The 22,716-nt window shown below is 37.7% G+C and overlaps 3 protein-coding genes and 1 long non-coding RNA gene across 4 annotated transcripts; 2 read left to right on the forward strand and 2 right to left on the reverse strand.

Annotated features, from left to right (window-relative positions):
• The first annotated feature begins 287 nt into the window (after nt 1-287).
• Nucleotides 288-4,791, forward strand: LOC131327364 (uncharacterized). Its single transcript, XM_058360501.1, has 2 exons — nt 288-573; nt 1,727-4,791. Exon 2 carries the CDS (start codon nt 2,058-2,060, stop codon nt 3,450-3,452), a length of 1,395 nt encoding a protein of 464 aa, XP_058216484.1. The 5' UTR covers nt 288-573; nt 1,727-2,057; the 3' UTR covers nt 3,453-4,791.
• A 1,441-nt stretch (nt 4,792-6,232) lies between these two features.
• On the forward strand, nt 6,233-7,857 carry LOC131327375 (uncharacterized). Its single transcript, XR_009200282.1, has 2 exons — nt 6,233-6,463; nt 7,617-7,857. It is a non-coding gene; the product is annotated as an uncharacterized LOC131327375 (long non-coding RNA).
• A 3,394-nt stretch (nt 7,858-11,251) lies between these two features.
• LOC131327369 (sugar transporter ERD6-like 5) lies at nt 11,252-13,553 on the reverse strand. Its single transcript, XM_058360508.1, has 6 exons — nt 13,464-13,553; nt 11,914-12,006; nt 11,756-11,836; nt 11,582-11,666; nt 11,445-11,488; nt 11,252-11,361 (listed from the first exon to the last, which is right to left on the reverse strand). The coding sequence occupies exons 1-6, from the start codon at nt 13,536-13,538 to the stop codon at nt 11,287-11,289; spliced, it is 453 nt and encodes a 150-aa protein (XP_058216491.1). The 5' UTR covers nt 13,539-13,553; the 3' UTR covers nt 11,252-11,286.
• A 130-nt stretch (nt 13,554-13,683) lies between these two features.
• Nucleotides 13,684-21,159, reverse strand: LOC131327787 (sugar transporter ERD6-like 11). Its single transcript, XM_058360919.1, has 6 exons — nt 21,087-21,159; nt 15,932-16,021; nt 15,784-15,843; nt 15,366-15,431; nt 13,759-13,820; nt 13,684-13,687 (listed from the first exon to the last, which is right to left on the reverse strand). Exons 2-6 carry the CDS (start codon nt 15,983-15,985, stop codon nt 13,684-13,686), a joined length of 246 nt encoding a protein of 81 aa, XP_058216902.1. The 5' UTR covers nt 15,986-16,021; nt 21,087-21,159.
• Nucleotides 21,160-22,716: the final 1,557 nt, after the last annotated feature.

A 22,716-nucleotide genomic window follows, 5' to 3' on the forward strand; every position in this document is an offset into this window, starting at 1 on the left:
TTAGCTCTCAACTTGAGATACTAATACAGAAAAACTGTAAAAGAAAACAAAAAAGAGTAAATTACATGACATTACCAGTATGCCACATGTAGAGACCCGTATTTTTTTTTTATTATTTATTTCAACAATTTTAATATTCTAATAAAAGTTAGAATTATGGGATAATATGAAATGTTATGTGAATATGTGATATGGGTTGAATGTGATAGAACTTGAAAGTTAGGGGTGTTAGTGTAATGCAAAAGTACATGAGTATATATATATGGGTGTGTGAGAGCCACACAATCATTTTCCTCACCCTCTCTTCTCACACACGACAGATCTCTCTCTCTCTCTCTCTCTCTCTCTCTCTCTCTCTCTCTCCGTCCGACGCACCCTCTCCCTCTCTCTCTCTCTCTTGGGTCTTGCATCCATAGCTCAAACCCATGGAAACCCAACCTCTCTATGCCGTGTTCTAACTTCCCCGACGTGTGAGTTGCGTTGATTAAGCTTGGAAGGGGTGTATCTCGGTGGATTTCGAATTTGAAGCCCTAGAGTTCGATTGAGCTTGAGCTTGTGCTTTCGATCTTTGAGGTAGGGAAATCTAACTACTTTTATGTGTTTTTGAGTTAGTGTGATGTGTGGATATTGTGATTGATTTTACTTTTGTTGATTGTTTGGGATTTGGCCTTGAAAATCCCTTATTTTCGTCACTTTTCTGCTCCTGGCCGGACTGGTTCAAGTTTTTTTTGCAGATCTTGCAGAAATTCCCTAGGACTCTATAAAGCTCCATTTTGGTTGATTCTTGCGCCAAAAGTTCCGTGTTTGAGTCTACTATCTAGGAAAAATATGAACAGAAATTCATACTCATAAATTATACCCAGAAACGTCCATTCTCCAATCTGTATTCCAGATCTGGATGTGTTGTTTTTGTTCCCTGACAGCAGTTCGTATTTTGGGCATAACTCTTTCATGCGATGTCGGTTAGATTCGATTCAAATTGCGTTGGACAGCTGATTCGATCCTCTACAACTTTGTTTGAATACTTGCTTTCGGATTCTGAGGTTTGGTGGACCAAAATGGGCTTGCAATCAGAGTTGAGAAACTCGAAACACTTGGTTTTTGTACAATCTGTTAAATTAATAGCGTTAGCGGACTTGTATTGGTTATTATGGGAAATAGTTTATAAATGATGAGTGGTTAATAGTGATAATTACGAATGAGATGGGTGCCGACTTGGGATAGTTAGTCCTTCAGGTTTCATTTATTGAACTTTTGTTACATGTTTGGTACTTGTTGGTATAAGCCGATGGTGTGAGGTCTATAGGCCTGAACATGAGATTGCGTAAGATGAAGTGGGAATAGTGCGAGGTCCCAAATGCTCAGTAGGGGATAGTGCGAGGTCCCGAATGCTCAGATTAAAATCGTATGGCAAGGATACGGAAATGAGATGTATGATACATTTAAAATGCCTGATGTAGTGGTACTTCGATAGAAATAGAAATAGACGAGTAGCGATTCCACGTGTTGGGTTGTTTCGTTAAGTTCGTAAAGTCATAGGTAAAAGATGGAACGTGGGTAGAAATGGTATTAATTGGGCATTAAACTCCTTATTCGGTTTAAACTTTCTTGTTGGCAACTCAGTGAATTGTGTCCTCATTCATTCATTACACTTTACTCAATTCATATAAACGTAGCGCCGATTTCTCTACTGGGCTAGTGTAGCTCAACCTATCATCATTTTCAGGTACACCTCAAGGGCATTGATTTTGGAGTGCATGAAGTGCATCTTTTACATCGTATCTTTTGAAAGCCGACAATCAGGAGTTGTTCTAGCATCTTTGTATACTCCCTTTTGAAAGATGCAATTGTAACTTCATTTGAACGCTTTTGACTTTGGGAATCATGTAATCGCTAAACTTATCCTCTTTTGACTAATTCTGGAAATTGGGCCAAGGTGTCAATATTGTAACTCTATTCAAACTTGATTTTATTCTCTCGCATGAATTATGAAAAATATTTTGGGGTATTATGATGTATTATAACGTTGGACTTTTGTTGGAAATGCTATTATTATTATGTTGAAAATCCAGGGCGTGACAACTTGGTATCAGAGCATAGGTTTAGAATACCTCGAGACCGTTGGGAGACTTTTAGGTTCATGGGTTCAAAATCATTACATTTTAACAAAGCTTGGGCATACTTGTGTGAGTGACATTCATTCAACTATGTGGCATTGCATTTACGTTACTGTGGGCTTGCATAGAGTTGTTAGACCAGATTGGTGGAGTTATAGATTCGTAGTATATCTGTTGTTGATGATCTCTTTATTGTTTCTTTGTAGAGAGATGCCTCCAAGACATGAGAATAGACAGGGTAGGATTGGGAATCTGAAAATGGGGGCAGGACAGAATCAATTTGCTAGGGAAATTGTAGCAGCACTTGCGGCAGCTAATCTTTTACAACCACCTCCTAGGGAGAATGCGGACAATCGGGCCTTAATAGCCATGCGAGAGTTTAGCCGTACGAATCCACCTCAGTTCGATGGGGAAAGTAACGATCCTCTTGTAGCCGACCATTGGCTTGCACACATGCGTAAGATCTTTAATGCTCTCAAGATTACGGAGGACGACCTACGGGTGAGTATAGTAGCTTGTCAACTTACCGGTGAGGCGAATGAGTGGTGGGAATCCATTTTAGGAGTAAGGAGAGACGCTCGGAAGGCGGCTAGGGCAGAGAGTCAAGAAAATGAGCCGGATGAGGAAAACCTAACTTGGGCTAAGTTTGAGGAGCTTTTTGAAAACCAATATTTTCCGGAGTCGTATCGTGAGCAACTTAGAAATCAATTTGAGAGGTTAGATCAAGGTAACATGGCCGTTTCAGAATATGCTACTAAGTTTCAGACTTTGTCCCGTTTTGCACCAGAGTTAGTTGCAATCGAGGATAGGAAATGTAGGCGTTTTGAGAAAGGGTTACATCCGTCTATCAAGAAGTTTGTGGTAGGTCAACGAATTGGAAGGTTTTCTGACATTGTCGAGTGCGCTAGAAGTATTGAGTATACAGAGGAGATACCAAAGGAATTGAAAATGCGGGAATCAAGGCAACAAGCCATTAGCAAGAATGTATCTATAGAAACGTTTGAGAGCCAAGGAAGGAAGAGACAAAGAGATCAATTTCAATCCACCTCAGGCCAGCATAGTTCAGAACCACCTAACTTTTCTAGGACGTCAGGAGTATCGTTGGGGTCAACGATTGTGTGTTATCGGTGCCGTCAGTCGGGCCATCGTGCGATGGACTGTCCTCAGGAGAGAGAATATCATGGTCAGAGGCCACCTCGGGTTTGCTACCGGTGTCGTCATCCGGGGCACTTAGCGGTAGATTGTCCACAGCCGACAAGCAGAGGGAACATGCAGAGACCCACGAGGTCAGGTCATGCACCAAATACCGAATTGCGAGGTAACATAAATTCATAAGTTGATGTTATGATTACTTATGCATAGTTGAAATGCTTACTTGCCGAATGATTGCCATTGTGAAAACGTATGGTCTAGTCTAGTATCGATTAAAATTGCGGAGTTATCTATGTGAACTTGTCTAGCAAAAAAATTTGAATGGATGTGCCACCTGGATTAGCTAAATGAGAAGACTCAAAATTAATAAATTGAATAGAAATCGTGGAAGGACTTAAGGGATTGAAATGAACTTGATTACTGTTGGGCTTCTTAGAGCCATGAGATATGAAGTAATGGGCACTCTGTGAGCCCGTGGTGGTTATATAGGGTACTGTGTGCACCCGTGATAGTATTGGGCACTGTGTGAGCCTGTGGTATCTTGAAACTGTGTGGGCTCGTTGTCTCTTGGGTACTGTGTGAGCCTGTGGTTGTATGGGGCACTGTGTGAGCCTGTGGTTGCACTGGGTACTGTGTGAACTCGTTGGTGTGCTTGTGTGAGCCCAATGGGTACTATGTGAGCCCGATGTTGCGATGGGTACTGTGTGGGCCCTATGTCGTGAAGGGTACTGTGTGAACCCGATGTTGCGATGGGTACTGTGTGGGCCCTATGTCGTGAAGGGTACTGTGTGAGCCCTATGTTGTACTGGGTGCTGTGTGAGCCCGATGATGCAATGATGTATTCGGTGATGTGTGGACTGTTAGTTGACACGGTGAATCCGTGGGCCAATTGATTTATTTAGCTATTGGGTGCATAAGATATGTTGCTATTTAGTTTCAACCTGCATGTTTGATCTGTTATGTAAACATAGTGTATGAAATTGGCATTTAGAATATGGTGATGGATAGATAATGATATGTGTGTGGATGTACGCTACGTGCCAAATAAATGATTGATAAAAGGTGTTTGAGTTGGGATGACTCGAATCTCTTAGTTATGTGTGACGCTATGTGATTATTGGAACCTCTCGTCCCAACTCCTTATTTTATCGCAACTTATGATTTGATGATTATTTTACATACCTTTCAATTTCGATATTATGGTCTTATTGAGATTACTGCTAGCTTAGTTGATCCTTCATAAAGATAGTGAAAGAGCAGGATTAGTTTGGACGTTGCAAATCCATGTCAAATCTAAATTGAGTTCTTTACTTGGGGCGTCGGATGAGTACATGGAGGAATGTGGAATAGCAACACTTTGTTTCGAGAGTTATTTCAAATGTACCTACTTTGAACTCAAAGACTTTAAAAAAAAAGAAAAAGAAAAAGAAAGAGGATTTAATGTTTGCGAAAATTCATCCTTGGCATACTTCATCTTTGGGAATGAATGGAAGACTACTTACTCTTTTTCTCTTAAAATAAGTGTGGAGGTCTCGGGTTGTAAAATTTGGTGGATGTATATTGGGTATCTACGTATGAACATTACTGGTATTTCGTTAATGGAAATGTCTTATTAATATGTTTGAAAATTGAGTTGAACTTAAATTTTTTTCTGAAAAAGAGTGATGCGATATGAAAGTTGATTCTTTGTATAATTCGTTTTGGAAATGATAATGGTTCAAACTTGGAGTCGAAAACAAAAGCGGAGTGGATCCTATCCTGAATTCATTTCTATACTTCCTAAATTATTGTAATTTTCAGGTGACATATGAGGTGTTTATGAATGGTCATTGACAATGTCTGCCACAACGAATATCCCTTTTCAGGATTTTGTAAAATTTCATGACGGAAGGACAAGTTTTAAGACTTTGAACTACTTGGACTGTATGTATGTGTGTGTGTGTGTGTATATTTGCATGGCTGATTTATCGTTGAAATGGCTTATTGGCATTCGAGATTACAATCGTGCTTTGGAAACTGTAGGCTGGAAAGTCATGGTCGTTATTTACTTTAGACTTCATCGTGTCGGACACCTTGACAGTGAGCTAGTGTTTGTTTGTTTGTTTGTTTTTTTTTTTTTAAGAGAACTTGTCTTTAGTAAGCTTTGAGAACAATTAAAGTTTTACTTGTGTGAGTCTTGGGAACGAGAATAAGTCGAGAAGTAAGAAAACGAGATGAAAAAAAAAAAAAGAAATGTATGAAAGTTGTTTCCTTTAGCGTCCGTGAAGAATTTGTAAATCTTGAGATGGAGAAGTTGATCTTAGAAGATGTTGATTATGTATCGCTTGGCAAGGTTGTTGAGTCAGGGTGTTATGAAATTTTCCTATGAGATTGGACACGGTCTTTGGAACCAGAATTGGTCAGTTGAAAATAATGAGAACGGATACGGTTTATAAGGCCAAAGCCGGTTGGTAACATATTAGTGTCTCTTGCGAATACGATAACTTTGTGGTTTGATATGCGTTGATATTGGAACATGACAATTGTTTCGATGAGAAACTGTACTAGTTGACTGTGGCATTACGGAATTCTCTTGCGTTTTGACACAGGATTCGTGGATACAGACTGTTGTGGAGTGGACACTCTTTTGGACTAAAATTTCCTTGATGATGTGTCTCCATTGCTTTGCTTAAATTTCGGGACGAAATTTTTTTTAAGGAGGGTAGAATGTAGAGACCCGTATTTTTTTTTTTTATTTATTTCAACAATTTTAATATTCTAATAAAAGTTAGAATTATGGGATAATATGAAATGTTATGTGAATATGTGATATGGGTTGAATGTGATAGAACTTGAAAGTTAGGGGTGTTAGTGTAATGCAAAAGTACATGAGTATATATATATGGGTGTGTGAGAGCCACACAATCATTTTCCTCACCCTCTCTTCTCACACATGACAGATCTCTCTCTCTCTCTCTCTCTCTCTCTCTCTCTCTCTCTCTCTCCGTCCGACGCACCCTCTCCCTCTCTCTCTCTCTCTTGGGTCTTGCATCCATAGCTCAAACCCATGGAAACCCAACCTCTCTATGCCGTGTTCTAACTTCCCCGACGTGTGAGTTGCGTTGATTAAGCTTGGAAGGGGTGTATCTCGGTGGATTTCGAATTTGAAGCCCTAGAGTTCGATTGAGCTTGAGCTTGTGCTTTCGATCTTTGAGGTAGGGAAATCTAACTACTTTTATGTGTTTTTGAGTTAGTGTGATGTGTGGATATTGTGATTGATTTTACTTTTGTTGATTGTTTGGGATTTGGCCTTGAAAATCCCTTATTTTCGTCACTTTTCTGCTCCTGGCCGGACTGGTTCAAGTTTTTTTTGCAGATCTTGCAGAAATTCCCTAGGACTCTATAAAGCTCCATTTTGGTTGATTCTTGCGCCAAAAGTTCCGTGTTTGAGTCTACTATCTAGGAAAAATATGAACAGAAATTCATACTCATAAATTATACCCAGAAACGTCCATTCTCCAATCTGTATTCCAGATCTGGATGTGTTGTTTTTGTTCCCTGACAGCAGTTCGTATTTTGGGCATAACTCTTTCATGCGATGTCGGTTAGATTCGATTCAAATTGCGTTGGACAGCTGATTCGATCCTCTACAACTTTGTTTGAATACTTGCTTTCGGATTCTGAGGTTTGGTGGACCAAAATGGGCTTGCAATCAGAGTTGAGAAACTCGAAACACTTGGTTTTTGTACAATCTGTTAAATTAATAGCGTTAGCGGACTTGTATTGGTTATTATGGGAAATAGTTTATAAATGATGAGTGGTTAATAGTGATAATTACGAATGAGATGGGTGCCGACTTGGGATAGTTAGTCCTTCAGGTTTCATTTATTGAACTTTTGTTACATGTTTGGTACTTGTTGGTATAAGCCGATGGTGTGAGGTCTATAGGCCTGAACATGAGATTGCGTAAGATGAAGTGGGAATAGTGCGAGGTCCCAAATGCTCAGTAGGGGATAGTGCGAGGTCCCGAATGCTCAGATTAAAATCGTATGGCAAGGATACGGAAATGAGATGTATGATACATTTAAAATGCCTGATGTAGTGGTACTTCGATAGAAATAGAAATAGACGAGTAGCGATTCCACGTGTTGGGTTGTTTCGTTAAGTTCGTAAAGTCATAGGTAAAAGATGGAACGTGGGTAGAAATGGTATTAATTGGGCATTAAACTCCTTATTCGGTTTAAACTTTCTTGTTGGCGACTCAGTGAATTGTGTCCTCATTCATTCATTACACTTTACTCAATTCATATAAACGTAGCGCCGATTTCTCTACTGGGCTAGTGTAGCTCAATCTATCATCATTTTCAGGTACACCTCAAGGGCATTGATTTTGGAGTGCATGAAGTGCATCTTTTACATCGTATCTTTTGAAAGCCGACAATCAGGAGTTGTTCTAGCATCTTTGTATACTCCCTTTTGAAAGATGCAATTGTAACTTCATTTGAACGCTTTTGACTTTGGGAATCATGTAATCGCTAAACTTATCCTCTTTTGACTAATTCTGGAAATTGGGCCAAGGTGTCAATATTGTAACTCTATTCAAACTTGATTTAATTCTCTCGCATGAATTATGAAAAATATTTTGGGGTATTATGATGTATTATAACGTTGGACTTTTGTTGGAAATGCTATTATTATTATGTTGAAAATCCAGGGCGTGACACCACATGACACCAGTATAGCAAAGAGCTCGCTTGAGTAATAAAAACCCTAGCATGGAAAAACATCAGTTCAGAGATAATCAAAGAAACAAACAAAGCAGGCCATTACAACAAATAGCACGTTAGGTGACTAAATGAAATATGGTCGCAGAAAGTAATAAATCACAAATTAAATAATTATTAGTCGCATATCTAAATTATTTTGTTGATTAAATTAATTTTAGTCAACCAATGTCAAATTTCACTAAGTAGTATTTAGGTTAGTAACAACACTTTAGTGCCAATATAATGATTGACCAGATATGTGCTCAGCAAAAATCATTTATGACAGGCTAAACTATTTTCAATTGCTAAAGGCAAAGTTTTTCAGGCCAAAAGGAAGTTGGATGAAATATATATGGCGGGCGTTTCCTATTGATTGTCCGACCACCGTTTTAGTCGCAAAATAACTAATGCAAAGAAACGATGCCCATGTCATCGTTGGGCAACTAGTATTTTACGAACACATCGAAACATGTCCTCAACTCAATCCAATCCCAATATCCAGGTTCTGGTAAACACAATTACCCTTGTTTCATTAGAACACACGGATGTCGTCTCTCTCTGTGGGGTGCGCGGGCGTGCTTTGCCACCGCCTCCATAGCAAAAGAAGCATCATTTTCTGTTTCAGAGTGATGCTACAGGTACCGAAGGAGTCGGTACCGAAATCGTAGGGACGACCGCGCCAGGCCGTCTCCGGCCACCAGACGGCCGATTCGAGCCGTCCAAAAATTTTATAAAAAAAAAACGAGGGGGCTGGCACGATGTATATTCACAAGAATATACATATATACACGAAAAAAAGGTATTTGGATCAAGCACCTTACACACCTCGGATGCCGTTTATTCCCGCGAAGGCCCCTTCATTTATTTTTTTTTTAGAATTTTTGGACGGCTCGGATCGGCCGTCCGGTGGCCGGAGACGGCCCGGCGCGGCCGTCCCTACGATATCGGTACCGACCCCGTCGGTACCAATATCATTTCTTCAGGAAATGGGTGCTTATTTTGCAAATGAAGCAGCAAGTAAAAGAAGCCCATGGGTTCGGTTTTATACTTTAGATAATTAGAGGCCAGTCCTCCTTTTTAGGCTCAGTTTGAATCCAATCCAAAATATTATTCCCGAACCTGCGCAGGCTTGGATATATTATGTCATGACTTTTTTGCCCTTTTTATTCCGCTCGTCACTCCTTCTCGCCAACAACAACAAATCCTCTCTCTCGATCTCATTTTGAGACCGCCTACGCACCGCCTCTCCACCACCAATTCTCACTCCAAGGCCACCAATCCCACAATCTAATCAACGTCTCTGAGCTTGGCGCCCTTGATTTCCTCTACAGTCGAGGCTATGCCTTCTCCTCTGACATGCAAAAGCCTCCGCCGCCGCCGCGGCATGCGAGGCGGCGAGAAGGAATTAAACATCGTCGATGGCGGGGAACTCCATCATGACTCCGGACACCCTGCCAGCCTTCGGCGAGTCCACTCCGACCTCCATCACGGTAATCAAATCTCAGATTGAACCAAACTAACTCGATGCGAAATCCACGGCACGGAGTAATTACGAAAGTTGTATAGATTCTACTGGAGTAATAGATGTGTGTATGTACAGAGTGATTAGATATATAGAGGAAGAAAGGCATGTATATATCAATCAGATGCATTTGTTTTTTTTTTCCTTTCTTTTTACGTTTTTGTGATGGTGCAGTACATATAAGTGGGTTTTGGAAATTGAAATCTCTTTTTGTGATGATAAAATTGTTTTGGTGTGGGATGAGCCTACGTGAACTATGTGTTTAGTGTGTATTAAGACTATGTGAGTATTTTCATTTATGTGAACTGTGTAGTAGACTATGTGAACTGTGTTTTTGTTTTTGTTCGTATGTGTATTTTCTTTGAGAATTGTGTATTTTCTACTATAACTATATATTTTCTATCAGAACTGTGTATTTTTTAAGAGAACTGTGTATTTTCTATGAGAATTGTCTATGAGAACTAGTTAACATAGTCCAGTTCTCATAATCAGTACACAAAGCTAATTCTCTATGAGAACTGACAGTTCTCATAGAACTGACTATGAGAATTGACAGTTCACATAACCAGTTCTCATAGCTCAATTTGCATAGCCAGTTCTCTATAAGAACTGAGTAGTTCTCATAAAATTGACTATGAAACTTGACAGTTAAAAATTCAATTTATTTCCGATGTGAACTGTTACTTTTTTAAGACATGGTTGTGAGAACATTTATAACTATATTTGATTTTGATTACCTTTTTATTTTTGTTCAATTTTTGTTCGGGTGTGTATTTTCTATGAGAATGATGTGTTATTTATGAGAACTGTCTATGAGAACTGCATATTTTTAATGAGAACTGTGTATTATCCATGAGAACTGTCTATTAGAACTGTGTGTTTTCTATAAAAACTATATATTTTTTATGAGAAATATTTATTTTAATGTGTGGTAAGACTATGTAAATTATGTATTTTTTAGTTCACATAGTCTAGTTCTCATAATCAGTTTACATAACTAGTTCTTTATGAGGACAGCCACTTCTCATAGCCAATTCTCATAGAACTGACTATGAAAACTTGCAGTTCTCATAGGACTAACTATGAGAATTGGCAGTTCACAGAGTCAGTTCTCTATGATAACTGAGCACTTCTCATAGAACTAACTATAAGACTTGACAATTCTCATAGCTAAGGGTATTTTTGTCCGAAATAATATGATTTAGGAATTAATTCTAAAAAAATAGCTCTCATAACATCAGTTCTCATAGCCGGAGTTCAAGAGTATTTTTGTCCAAAAAAATATGTTAACTCGTGCTATGTGAAGTGGCGGGAATATTTTTGTCCGAAATATTATGTTAACTGGCTATGAGAATTGACAGTTCTTATAGCCAGTTCACATAGCCAAAGATATTTTTGTCCGAAATAATATAGGTTAGGAATTGTTTCTAAAAATATAAATTTTACTAAAAATGGACATGTACACAAAAAGTTAAGAAGAATAGGCAAAAGAGTAAAATACATGAAAAGTAAAAAAAAAGGGACTAAAATAAAGAAGGAATATATTTGTCAGAACTAAATTAAGTCCAAACCTACTTTTTGGGACCGGCCTAAAAATTCTCCTTTATACTTTCCTTCTTGAACTAACCTGGAATAGAAATCCCAGCCAACAAGAATGTTTCCCAAGCATGTTCTTGCTGCAGAAACCTACAAGTGCTCATTGTATGGTCTCAAAGATCAATATAAAAACTGAAAAATATGAACAGGATTTTCACATACTCACCATCAAAAGTGATGGTCGGCCGGATTTATCCACTATAAATACATTCAATGCAGTGAAGGGAATCTGCAGAAAGAACAAAAAGATCTAATTACCTCAAAAGTTTCTTGAGCTACATCATATGTGAAAGCATTTTTAGGATTGAGAACCTGAATAATAGCCATTGCTGTTGTCCCAACACTAACTGAACAGCCTGCAATAAGCCATGGACAATCAATTTAATTCATTAATTTCCTCTTAATTCTAGACTTCCAAAAAACAAATTGACCAATGACTCATGACATACCAGCGGCTTCAAAAATTGAACTGGTGTAGCACAAAATTCCGTTGTTCCCTCCAAATTGTACCAGTAACACTAGTCCAACTCCAATCTAAAGGAGATTTAAATGTTCACTGGAGGTCAGAATGTCCTTCTAAGGTAGCAAGCCAAATTATGATTTGTTGTAATCTATGACCTTACAGTTAGTGGATGAGCATATGTTCGCTCAAACAAGTTTAGAATGCTCGTTTTGGAGAGCTGGTCAAAAGTTTTCGTATAGTCCTGTAATATCACCCAAAAATGAATAGTTATGATGCCATTTTTCGCAGATCTAATTGACAATGGAAGTTGAGAATTACCCTGATCTCAGCCACTTCTAAATAAATATCTGCCTTCTTTCCCCTAAGATGTTGTATAGTATCTTCCAACTCTTTTTCTCGGCCAATCTTTGCCTGCATACATTTAGATCTAATATTGAGAGTCCTAAGAGATGCCCGTGTACGTATGCGAGCACATAGGTTGCCAATGCATATTAGGAGAGGGCGCAAGTGAACCCCGTGTGTCAAAAAGACAACTTCATTTTAATAGATGCGGAAAATTTCAAATGTCAGCACTGGTTTTCAAAGCAAACCCTCTAGCAGCACCAAAAAAGCAGCAGAAAGTTAAAACACCTCCATTCTATTTATTCAAATCCTTCTTTTGCGAAACAATGGTATTAATTTATGACACTTCCCTTTTGTTTACGTAGTGTATAGTTTTTTTTTTTTTTTTTAAGCTTCTATATTTATTGGACATAGACAATAATAAGGGTTCTTTATTCCTCGATACGAATCCCGAACGAGTTAAGTTCATGTCTGTCACCACTGACTGAAATTTAAAGGATTCGCCTTGCACGCTCCCGCCCATTATATAAAGTGCCCTGACATAATCTGACTGACTACGTTTTTCTTTGACATGCTTTCTGTTCAAAACCATTGAGGAAAAATGAAAGCAATCATTCACAGAAGCTCAAAATGGGCCTTTACCTAAGACCATGGTCAAATTGTGAATCGAATCAAGAATCAAAATGGTCCTTTTCTGAATCATGAATCGCTCCGACTCGGTTATGATTTCTATAATACATGGAAACGTATGTTTATTATTGGGGTAACAAAAACTTTCACTATAAATGAAAATTTTAGACCTAAATCAATAATAATGTATACTGTAAATAACTATTGAAAGTAATGTGGAGTAATAGGTGAGCTGCAACTTGCAAGATAAGAGTATTTGTGGATCCTACTTATGGTTCTTTTTGTGAAAAAGAGTTAAAAGTACAACACACACAAAAAAAAAAAAAAACCCCTAGATTGTCTTTACGGTGATTGTATTCCATTTTTTCTTTGTCATTTTCGATTCACTCTCGTAATAAATCTTTCATTCTTATAATACTTATTACTTAACAAGAGAGAAATATATTTTTGAGACTACATAAGGAGAAACATAGACAAAAGATGTCATATAACAATAGTAAAGACCTTAAAAAAAAAAAAAAAACAGTGGTACTCTTTTCCAACAACAAATTCAAAAACAAAAAAGTCAAAAATGAATTCAGGAAATTGAAAATGAATCAAATGATTCACCGACTCTATTCACTTACGATTCACTGCTATTTCTGACTTAGGCAGCTTATTTGTATTGATGACCCAGTAAATCGTGTCGAATTGTACAATACAAATCTTGAATTGTACGTTTCTAACAACTACGCCTAAGAGTACATAATTAACAAAGCTTCCTTTGATGAGCTAATAAACGAACCAAACAGTATATGTTCAACAAAAGCTTGAAGATTTCAAGGTAGAAGTACTCCTTAGGTAGGCTGTCTAAAAATAACTGCTCGAAAATCAATGCAAGTAGAATTCAAACTCACCAACCATCTTGGAGACTCTGGTATGAAGAACAGGCCTACCGATTGTACCAAGCCTGGAACCAGTACCGTAAGCATAACAAAATGAAAGCCAATAAGACGGAGCTGCTTTTAGACAATGGTGAAGGTATCTGGGCAACTCAAGAGTTACCAAATATAGCCAAGTTGCGCCATGTCAAGATATTTCCGATGAAGAACATTAAGGATATACCCCCACATACCATCAGCTGTAAAATACGACAGACCAATTAACAAAGAGTTGAACCTTTAATCCAAATCAACTAAGTTCAGATTTTACCATGTTTCTGTAAATCCTCCTCGAATTTTCTTAGGTGTGATTTCAGCAACATATATAGATACCTGTTTCGAAATGGAAATGCAAGTTCAGGTCAGCAACATCACCGTTTTAGGATTTAGAGAGGATTTTATTGTCTTCTTCAATTCTTTTCCCTTGATGTATTACTTACTCAAGTGAATAAATTCTTTTTATTATCCAAAAAAAGAGTTCAGGTCATGCTTTACAGGGATAGTTAAATTAGTGAACCACATATAAAGTTATGATCTTTACAGAGAACTGGAAAATAAATAGAAACAAAATACTGCTAAAAAACTTGTACAGGAATTATGTGTCATGCAGTTTTTCTCATTTTATGCATCATATTTGGATACATGTTGTGTATCTTAAGATACGCCAAAGGTTTAAAAAAAATAACTAGTTATGCACAGCATAAATTACAAAATCTATAGATATGCTAACTGTTGAGAGATAATCTTGATTATGTAAGTGGGCCATTTGTGTGTGTCAGGTGAGGAGCAAAATGAGAGTTGAGAGTAAGTGTGGGAGGTTACCAGAAGTTGTGTTTGCTGGGCAAATTAATGAGGGCTTGGAAGCTAGGTTGATGTGTGTGGCTGTGATTTAGCTTGTGCATGTACAAGTAGGTGTATGTATGTGGCGTAATAGTATGGGATAAGAAAGAGAGAGAGAGGGCCGAGAGCAAGAGCGAGATCGGGGAACCCCAAGGGGGTTTCCCCCACCAGTTATGTATGTGAGAGTGAGAGAGTGAATTGTATTGCTTGAGAGTGTAATGCTATGTTTGGATTGGGTTTTGAAAAATAGTAGGGGTAATAAGTGAAGAGAGATAGAAAGAGAAATGTTGGAAGTAGGGGGAATTTTTTGAAAAATTCTTTTTGAAAAGTGAAGAGAACAAGTCATAAGTAATTTTGAGAAATTAATATAAGTTGTTTGTGTATTGTGAGTGATATTGTATCTCTTATCCCATCATGTGGTATCAGATCTAGCACATGGTGAATTTTTAGCGCACAAATCGTGGACGGAAGCCCACTGCCTAAAAAGTTGGAAAACGTCGAGGTCGAGGTGATTGGAAATCGTTTTTGAGACCATGGTTTAAATCATCGGAGTGATACAATATCAGATCAGTAACGATCTACGTTGAAGATGGCGCGTGACGGCTGTCGCAGCGGACTTGCCCCCACGCGCCGCCCTCAGTGGTCCAGATGAGTTTTTCAGTAAAACTCGCAATTTATTGCGACATTCAGGAGCTGGTTTGAACCGAGAAATGGAGATGCGGCGCGAGAAGGATATATCTCATGTCTTCAGTGGTCCGGACAAGTTTTTAAGTAAAACTCGCAAGTAATCGCAACATTCAGGAGCCAGTTTGGGTCGAGAAAAGGAGATGCCACACGAGAAGGATTGATCTTGCAATATGAAGTCGAGAAGTAGCCAAGAACAATCTGTACGCGAGATATATTCACGGTACAATGACGATCCTATATCACGCGATATGATGTAATGCTGCTGATCGTGATATATTCGCAGAATGGCACGATATATTGGGAATGAAGGCGAGTTTTTGAGAATCTTGGAGATGAATCCGTAAAGCTTACCCCATATGTAAGAATACCCGCACCAAATCCCAATGCCAATCTTCCAAGGTCGAGCCACCAAATACCCTTTCAAAAGCATCAAATAACTGATATAAACATGTCTAATAAATTGAGAACAAGTACAATAAAAAAAACAAAAAATTTGAAAACCCCTTGACTTGATTTCTTTTGTGAAATTCAACTCACAGTTTTCTTAAGTTTTGTTGTTCTGTTAATACTAATATGTAGTAAAAATAAATAAAATTGTTAAGAACTTAAGGAAAAGAATTACCCAACCTGCTAGTAATGATTACCAGTCCTGCTGCAATAATCTTTTAGTTCAAAACAAGATCGTGACATAGTATTTACCAAAAAAAGAAGAAGAAGAGATCCTAACATAGCATAAGGGGGAGAAAGCAAAAAATTCCGAGAAAAGAACCTTGGCAAAAAGTATTGCAAGCCACCCCATAATGCTAAAAATGTCAGAGAGCCATATTGCCTGCATTATAATGAGTTAAACGGAAAACATAGAAGAATCAAAAACCAAATTTGGCTTGGAGAGATCCAATGTATACGCAAAAAAATACCCCTCTTCGGCCAATGAGATCTGCTATCTTGCCACTCACGGTGGTACCTACCATTGCTCCAACATTGAATATTGAAGCGAAAACTGAGTACTGCAGGAGGGGTAGGAACATTGAACAGAATTAGCCCAACTGAAAATTTTCTGAGGAAACAACAGGGTCAAATATGATTGGCATGGTAACTTCTTGGATTATATACATGAGCTTAGGATCTACAGTTTATGTGGAAATTGCTCTTAATATTCATTTAAGGGCCTGTTTGGTTTTTGAAAGAACTGAGTAATGCTTGAAAACCATATAACAATCTTCTACTTTACAAATCAGTCAATTGAAGTGTACTGCAGTGTTGAGCAGAACAATAATCTGAATCTCACAACTTTGTAATTTACATTAGGCAGACACACCTTTCAAAATACATGACAAAAACATATAGACAAAACCTTCAGTCGCTAATGGTTTTAGTTGGTTCACTCTACAACCAATGAACCTAACACATCTAACTGTCCAGTTAGCAACCGACCTAGATTTTACTTGCCGGATTCATAGATTTGAGACAATTATATCTGTCCTTCAATTCCACTCGACAACCTCGACATCCGAACTCTAAAATAAAAGACATCGATTTCAACTTTTCAGTTCTGGAATTACCCTCCTCCGAATTAACTAATAAAAAAGAGGGAATTGTCTCTTCTAGTAATTGTTTGTTGGGTTCTTGACATGAAACAAAGAGATAAACCACCTACTAAACGCCTACTTATCATGTAGGAGCGTGGAAAAAAGAAAAAACAAAGCCGTTAGGCATAAATAAATGCCCAACTGAAGAGTTGTGTCCCTTGCATACGTACTCTGCAGTCTGCACTTAAGCTCTCCCTCTCTCTTTCATGTGGGGAATAACCACCAAGATACACGCTTGTACACTATTGTAAGTGTGAACACACACACCAGACAGTTGTTCCCTATATTTTTTAAACTTTGGATGGATAGAAATGGAAGCTAAGTGGTTGCCTCAAGAAGATTTCAAATTCGAGCTTTTGCCAACAGCTTTCTTATTGAACGCTCTGGCAATCCTTCTTTGATAGCTCTGAGTGTGATATACCCAATTTGTCGTCTTCTTTTTTCTTTTGATAACCGGATATCTGGGTCAGCTTGTGCACACCTCAACTAATTCCGGGCCCGGGCCCTGAAGTTAACGACGACCGGGCAAACAGGTTTGAAATATTTGGCCTCCGCATGATTTAAACATGTGACCTCATAGAGGACAAACAATTAATAGCTTTAGCTTTCTCATGAGCAGGTGGCCAAACCCCTTGGGGTTTACTCGATTTGTCATTTCTTCACATTTGGTTAATTTTCATAGAATTATGTTGTCAGTCTTGGCTTCATGAACAACCATCATAATCTAAGTCTAATTAATTCTCCCAGAAATTATCAATTTCCGGAGAATTTAGTGATTAGACGAAACACTGATCTTAAACCAATTTTTGTTGACAGTTTCTTGCCATTAAAAGCAATTGAATAATCTTCCAATTAATTCCAAAATGTTGACGCCCAAACCACTTCAAATTAAAATTATATGCACACGTATAAATATGTTGTAATACCCCGATTTTCGGACACGTTAATTAAATCCGTTTTAATGGATTTAATAATTCATAAGACCGATTTAAGAAATGAAATTTTGTTAAAAAGAGTTTAGCAACGAAAATCTCAAATACTAAAGTCAAAATTTCTTAATTATCTTACAATCCCAAAAATAAAACAAAATTTGACTAATGTGATAACATCTTTGGAAATTCAAATAACCGTATTTCAAACTAACAGGGCTTCTAAGGGTAAGACATCCAAAACTCGACAAACTCTCCTTCTTCACCTGGGAGGTCCTCACCCTGATACTGATCAACTTGTAGAGGATCCTGTTCTTTGGTCTCCTGATATCCTGCACCCTCTAGCAAATTGATCGCCAAAGCAACCGATTTACCAGGATACAAACGTATCCGTGAGTGATAGTTCACCCAGTAGAATAATCCTAACCCTACCAACCCTTACTCTACAATTAGCAGTTCAACAATATAATAATTCACAGGAGGTACAGAATAATAGCACATCACCATTTTCTTTACTATTCATTATCTTACATGAAATCTAAAGATCTTCTCCACAAGGTCCTTTCCTCCCACATCCACCAACTTTGACCATCCTATGGAATAACTCTCCCTTTATTTGTCCTGCACCAGGGTTCTAAGCGAATGCTGCTAAATTATGTGTCCAGTCTGGATTCGCTTACAACCATAATAAAGGAACAGCTCACCATGACAACTCAGCATTAGAGGTCGCACTATCTCATTGTCAAGATCCTTTACCGTCTCCCAACTCTACACACTGGGTATTTTACCATACCCATAATCTACACAATGGGTATTATACCGTATTCAATGATCCTTTACCGTTTTTCAAAATACTGTACCCGGAGTTCTTTACCGTCCTCCACACACACACTGGGTACTATACCGTATTTAGGATCTTTTACCGTATCCCAAATACTGTACCCGGAATCCTTTACCGTCCTCCACACACACACTGGGTATTGTATCGTATTTAGGATCCTTTACCGTATCCCAAATACTATACCCGGAGTCCTTTACTGTCCTCCACACAGTCTGAGTATTTTACCATACTCGGGGTCCTTTACCGTTCCCCAACTCAACTAAAGGTACTTTACCGTACCAGGGTCTTTTACCGGCACCCAACATCCTCAATCAACTTTACCATTTTATCATTTACTTATCCACGTCTATATGTCCACTACTCGAAATCATCCCAGGAATCCAAGTCCAATATAGCAAGTACAACAATAAGAAATACATAACAGCACTATTAATAAACAAAATGCATTTCAATATAGAACCAACCATGACAATTGATATGGTGCGAGTAAGTAAAACACATAGAGTTTTATGATTAGGCCGATGCCCTTAAGGTTTGTTGAACAAGTAAATTAGTTATAGTTTTTATTAATTTCAAAGGTGTCATTGGCAATTTCGTAGGCTTAGCTTTGATAATGTACTAGGGTACCCTTTTAGGTCTCAAGTATAATTATTGAGCCACATAATTTGAATCCATTACAGTAACTTACAGTATAAAAATCTAAAGGTGCAATTTTATAAATTCGCAAACCCTATTTATGTGGTTCTCTTTTCCAGACTAGGTAAAATAGTAATTTAGTAGCTTTCATAACTCATTAGATTAAAATGAGGATATTGACTAATCTAGGATATTACTGTCCAAAACATATTATTAACAATTAGGGCTGAAATATAATCTTAATAAATTTCAGGGGCTAATTTTAATATGCTATCGAAGTACCTTAAATAGACAAAGGAGAAAGTTGTAATTTAGGTGTCATTTTTTTTAAAAGCCAACTCGTATGAACAGACCAAAACTGTGAATAGTAACCACGCCTATGAACAGTGAACAATGAGTTTTCAGAAAAATTTGGGTTTCGTTCATTCGATTCTAACCATAAAAACTAGCATCTTAGTACATTAATATACTTAGGAGGAAGTAGAGTAGTGATTATACTACCTTTAATCCAGACAAAATGATTTGGTGGAGTCCGGTGGGTTTTCGTTTGGCAGCAAAAGATCGGTATTCTAGCAACAACTTAGGGCTGGAATAACTTGACCAAACATCTGTTGTTTTGAATGACTCTTGTGTCTAACGCGAAGATCTTGAAACGCTCTACAACTTTCGTGAAGAAGTCTAAGCCCAAAAACCACTCTAAGTAGGAGAAAAATGAACGTTTAGAAGATTCGTCAAATCTGCCTGGAAAACAGAATCCGAGAATTTTACCAAATTTTGAATGGCAATAACTTTATTAATTTTTGACCGTTTTAGGTGATTCTTGGGTTGAAATCGAAGCTCTCGACCCCCTCTACAACGTTCGTGAAGAAACTCAAGCCTAAAAACGACATCAACAATGAAGAAAAAGGCCATGAACAGAGGTACGTGATATGGACGAAAAACGAAATTGTGTGATCCCTCTTTTCTTGTTTCTGTTTTTGCAGTGGACTAGCAATGTTGTATTGTGAGAGAGAAGTGGGGTTTTGAGGATAAGTATGGAGGTGATAGAATGCGAGAGGAAAGAGAGATATAGTTTAGGGAGAGTTTGAACATGAGTGGATAAGTGAAAAGATAGAGATAGATGGAGAGATAGGTGAGGGATGTGTATCCAAATCCCATAAATTATGAGATGGTTACTAATATCTATTTTATAGATATATAGACACACTTATACATAGTTACAAGCTAATTAATAATGTATAAGCTAAACTAATTTTAATCACCAAAAATTAATCTAGGTTCTAGTTTAATCTAATTACACTTTTAAAATAATTAATCGATTACTATAGACTATTTGATTAAAAAATAATTTCTTTATTCGAAAAAAAAAATAGGACAAAAATTTGGATCATTACAATCTATCCCCCTTAAAATAATTTCGTCCTCGAAATTAGATCGTTGCTACCATTGCATGTAGGTTTCACTTTGATCGATGAGTCGTTGTAGTATCACTTTCGCTTTTTCGGTTATCTCTTAAAAGTTTGGTCTTTGACTCTCAGAAGGTAGGTCCTCCCCCATAAAGAAACAAGAAGATTCGATGAACTAAAATAAAATTCAAATGGCTTGGAGGTCGACATGCCAAATGGAAAGGGCGATATATCATTCTTTAAGAGTCAGAGTACAAGTAGTTTTGAGTAGCAAGGAGTGGCTACTATCAAGTTAATAAGGACTAATCAATGATGATGGTTCATGTAACTACAATAATGATGATTCAAGACCAAACACACGAACAAAATGAATGTGTGAATGGGCTGACAATAATGAGTGTGTGAATGTATATTAAAGGGTGTAAAAAGTGCATAGAAATACGTGTTTTCCTTATCTTTTAGTATGTTTATCGTCAGCTCAGTGGGCTGACAATAACATGGAAAATTCTAAAATCAGCTCAATAGGCTGACAATAGTGAGTGTGTGAATGTATATTAAAGGGTGTAAAAAGTGCACAGAAATACGTATTTTTCTTGTCTTCTAGTGTGTTTATCGTCAGCCTAGTTGGCTGACAATAGCAAGACCGAATATATATAGTATTGAGGAGAAACCTGTGCAGAGGTAAGGCCGAGACCCTCCCTGATTCCAGATTCCACAGCTGGTGAATATCCGCTCTATCTCTTTCTCTCTCTCTCTCTCTCTATCACACACACACACACATAGACACTCACTCTCTGGCGATACTGCAGCCTGCAGGTAAGATCTCCTCTCGCATCTGTTCAGAACTTGAACAAAGTTTTAGATTTTTCCTCTACCTCCGGAAGGAGGCGTAGGGTTTGGATTTAAAAGGTAAATACTTTCTTCGGTGTTCACCGTTTAGGTTTAGTTTTAATTTTAGTTTTGTTTTCAATCGTTATCCTATTATTTTCTCCAATCATTACCCTATTTTTTCAATTATTATTTTCTCCAATCATTACCATATTTTTCCAATTAATACTTGAAGGTTACTAATCACTCTCCCCGCTCCCACCCACACCCCCCCCCCCCCCCCCCCCACCCACCCCCCCCCCCCACCCCCCCCCCCCCCCCCCCCCCCCCCCCCCCCTCCTTTTGACACGGCAGACTAACCCTTTTACCCCCACCCACGTGTCCAGCAGTCTCTCTCTCTTTTGATTTTTTTTATAAAATTTTAAATGTTAATAACTTTTTGTTCCCGTATTTTTTTAAAAAAATTAAATATTTTTGAAATCTACTCAACAAAACCTATAAAACGAGCCTAATATTGAAAGAGGTTAAAAAATGTGTTTCAAATTTAAATCCGTTTGAACCGGTGGAAAGGGAAAAAAAATTTGGATAATTTTAGTTATGACCATTTAGGAAGTAATCTTTTTGTTTATAAGATTAACTTTTATTTTTTCTTATATTTTCAGAATATGTAATAATTTCAAAACTTTCCGATATTGGTTTTTTCCTTTTTCCTAGTAGGATTAGGGTTTGCATCTTATTTAAGGAGTTATAAGCCTTAGGACTGGAGTTTTTGATTATTATTGATTGACAAAATGTCTAGAAAGAGTTTCATATTGGTTTTTTTTCCTTTTCCTAGTAGGGTTAGGGTTTGCATCTTATTTAAGGAGTTATAAGTCTTAGGGCTGGTCAGTTTTTGATTATTATTGATTGACAAAGTGTCTAGAGAGAGTTCCATAAAAGAACATTACGGATCAATACAATTTTTTATTTTCGGATAATTGGTCAGTTGGGAACGATATTGCGAATAATATTTCTTGCGGAGAGAGCAGCTCCTACGTTGAGCGTGATTACACAGCGGAATTTACGATTGACCAGGTTAATTATTACTGTTGTTATTATACATATTTGTTACTTATTTTTGTTAATCTTGTATGCATCTCAATAGAAAACATCGATCGGAAGCCCCCAAACTAAGTAGCACGCAGACATGACAAGTGGACCCATCTAGTTTAAAAATGCAGGACACATTAGAACATATACTATGCGATAATGGTTGATTAATTAATTCAAAGATAATAAAATATAGATTCAGGCAACGTACCAGAGACCCACGTTTCTTTTTTTTTTCCCGCTGCTGCTGTGTTTTTTCGTTACCCTAATCAGCCAATAAAAGACTGCTATATATAGTAGGGATAACAAAATAAAACTCGAGACTTGTTTTTTACTGATGACTAAACCATCCAGTAGCTTTCGATTGATTGCTGACTTGTATAG

This window comes from Rhododendron vialii, chromosome 5a, assembly GCF_030253575.1.
Source record: "Rhododendron vialii isolate Sample 1 chromosome 5a, ASM3025357v1".
In the NCBI taxonomy this organism is placed as follows: Eukaryota; Viridiplantae; Streptophyta; class Magnoliopsida; order Ericales; family Ericaceae; genus Rhododendron; species Rhododendron vialii.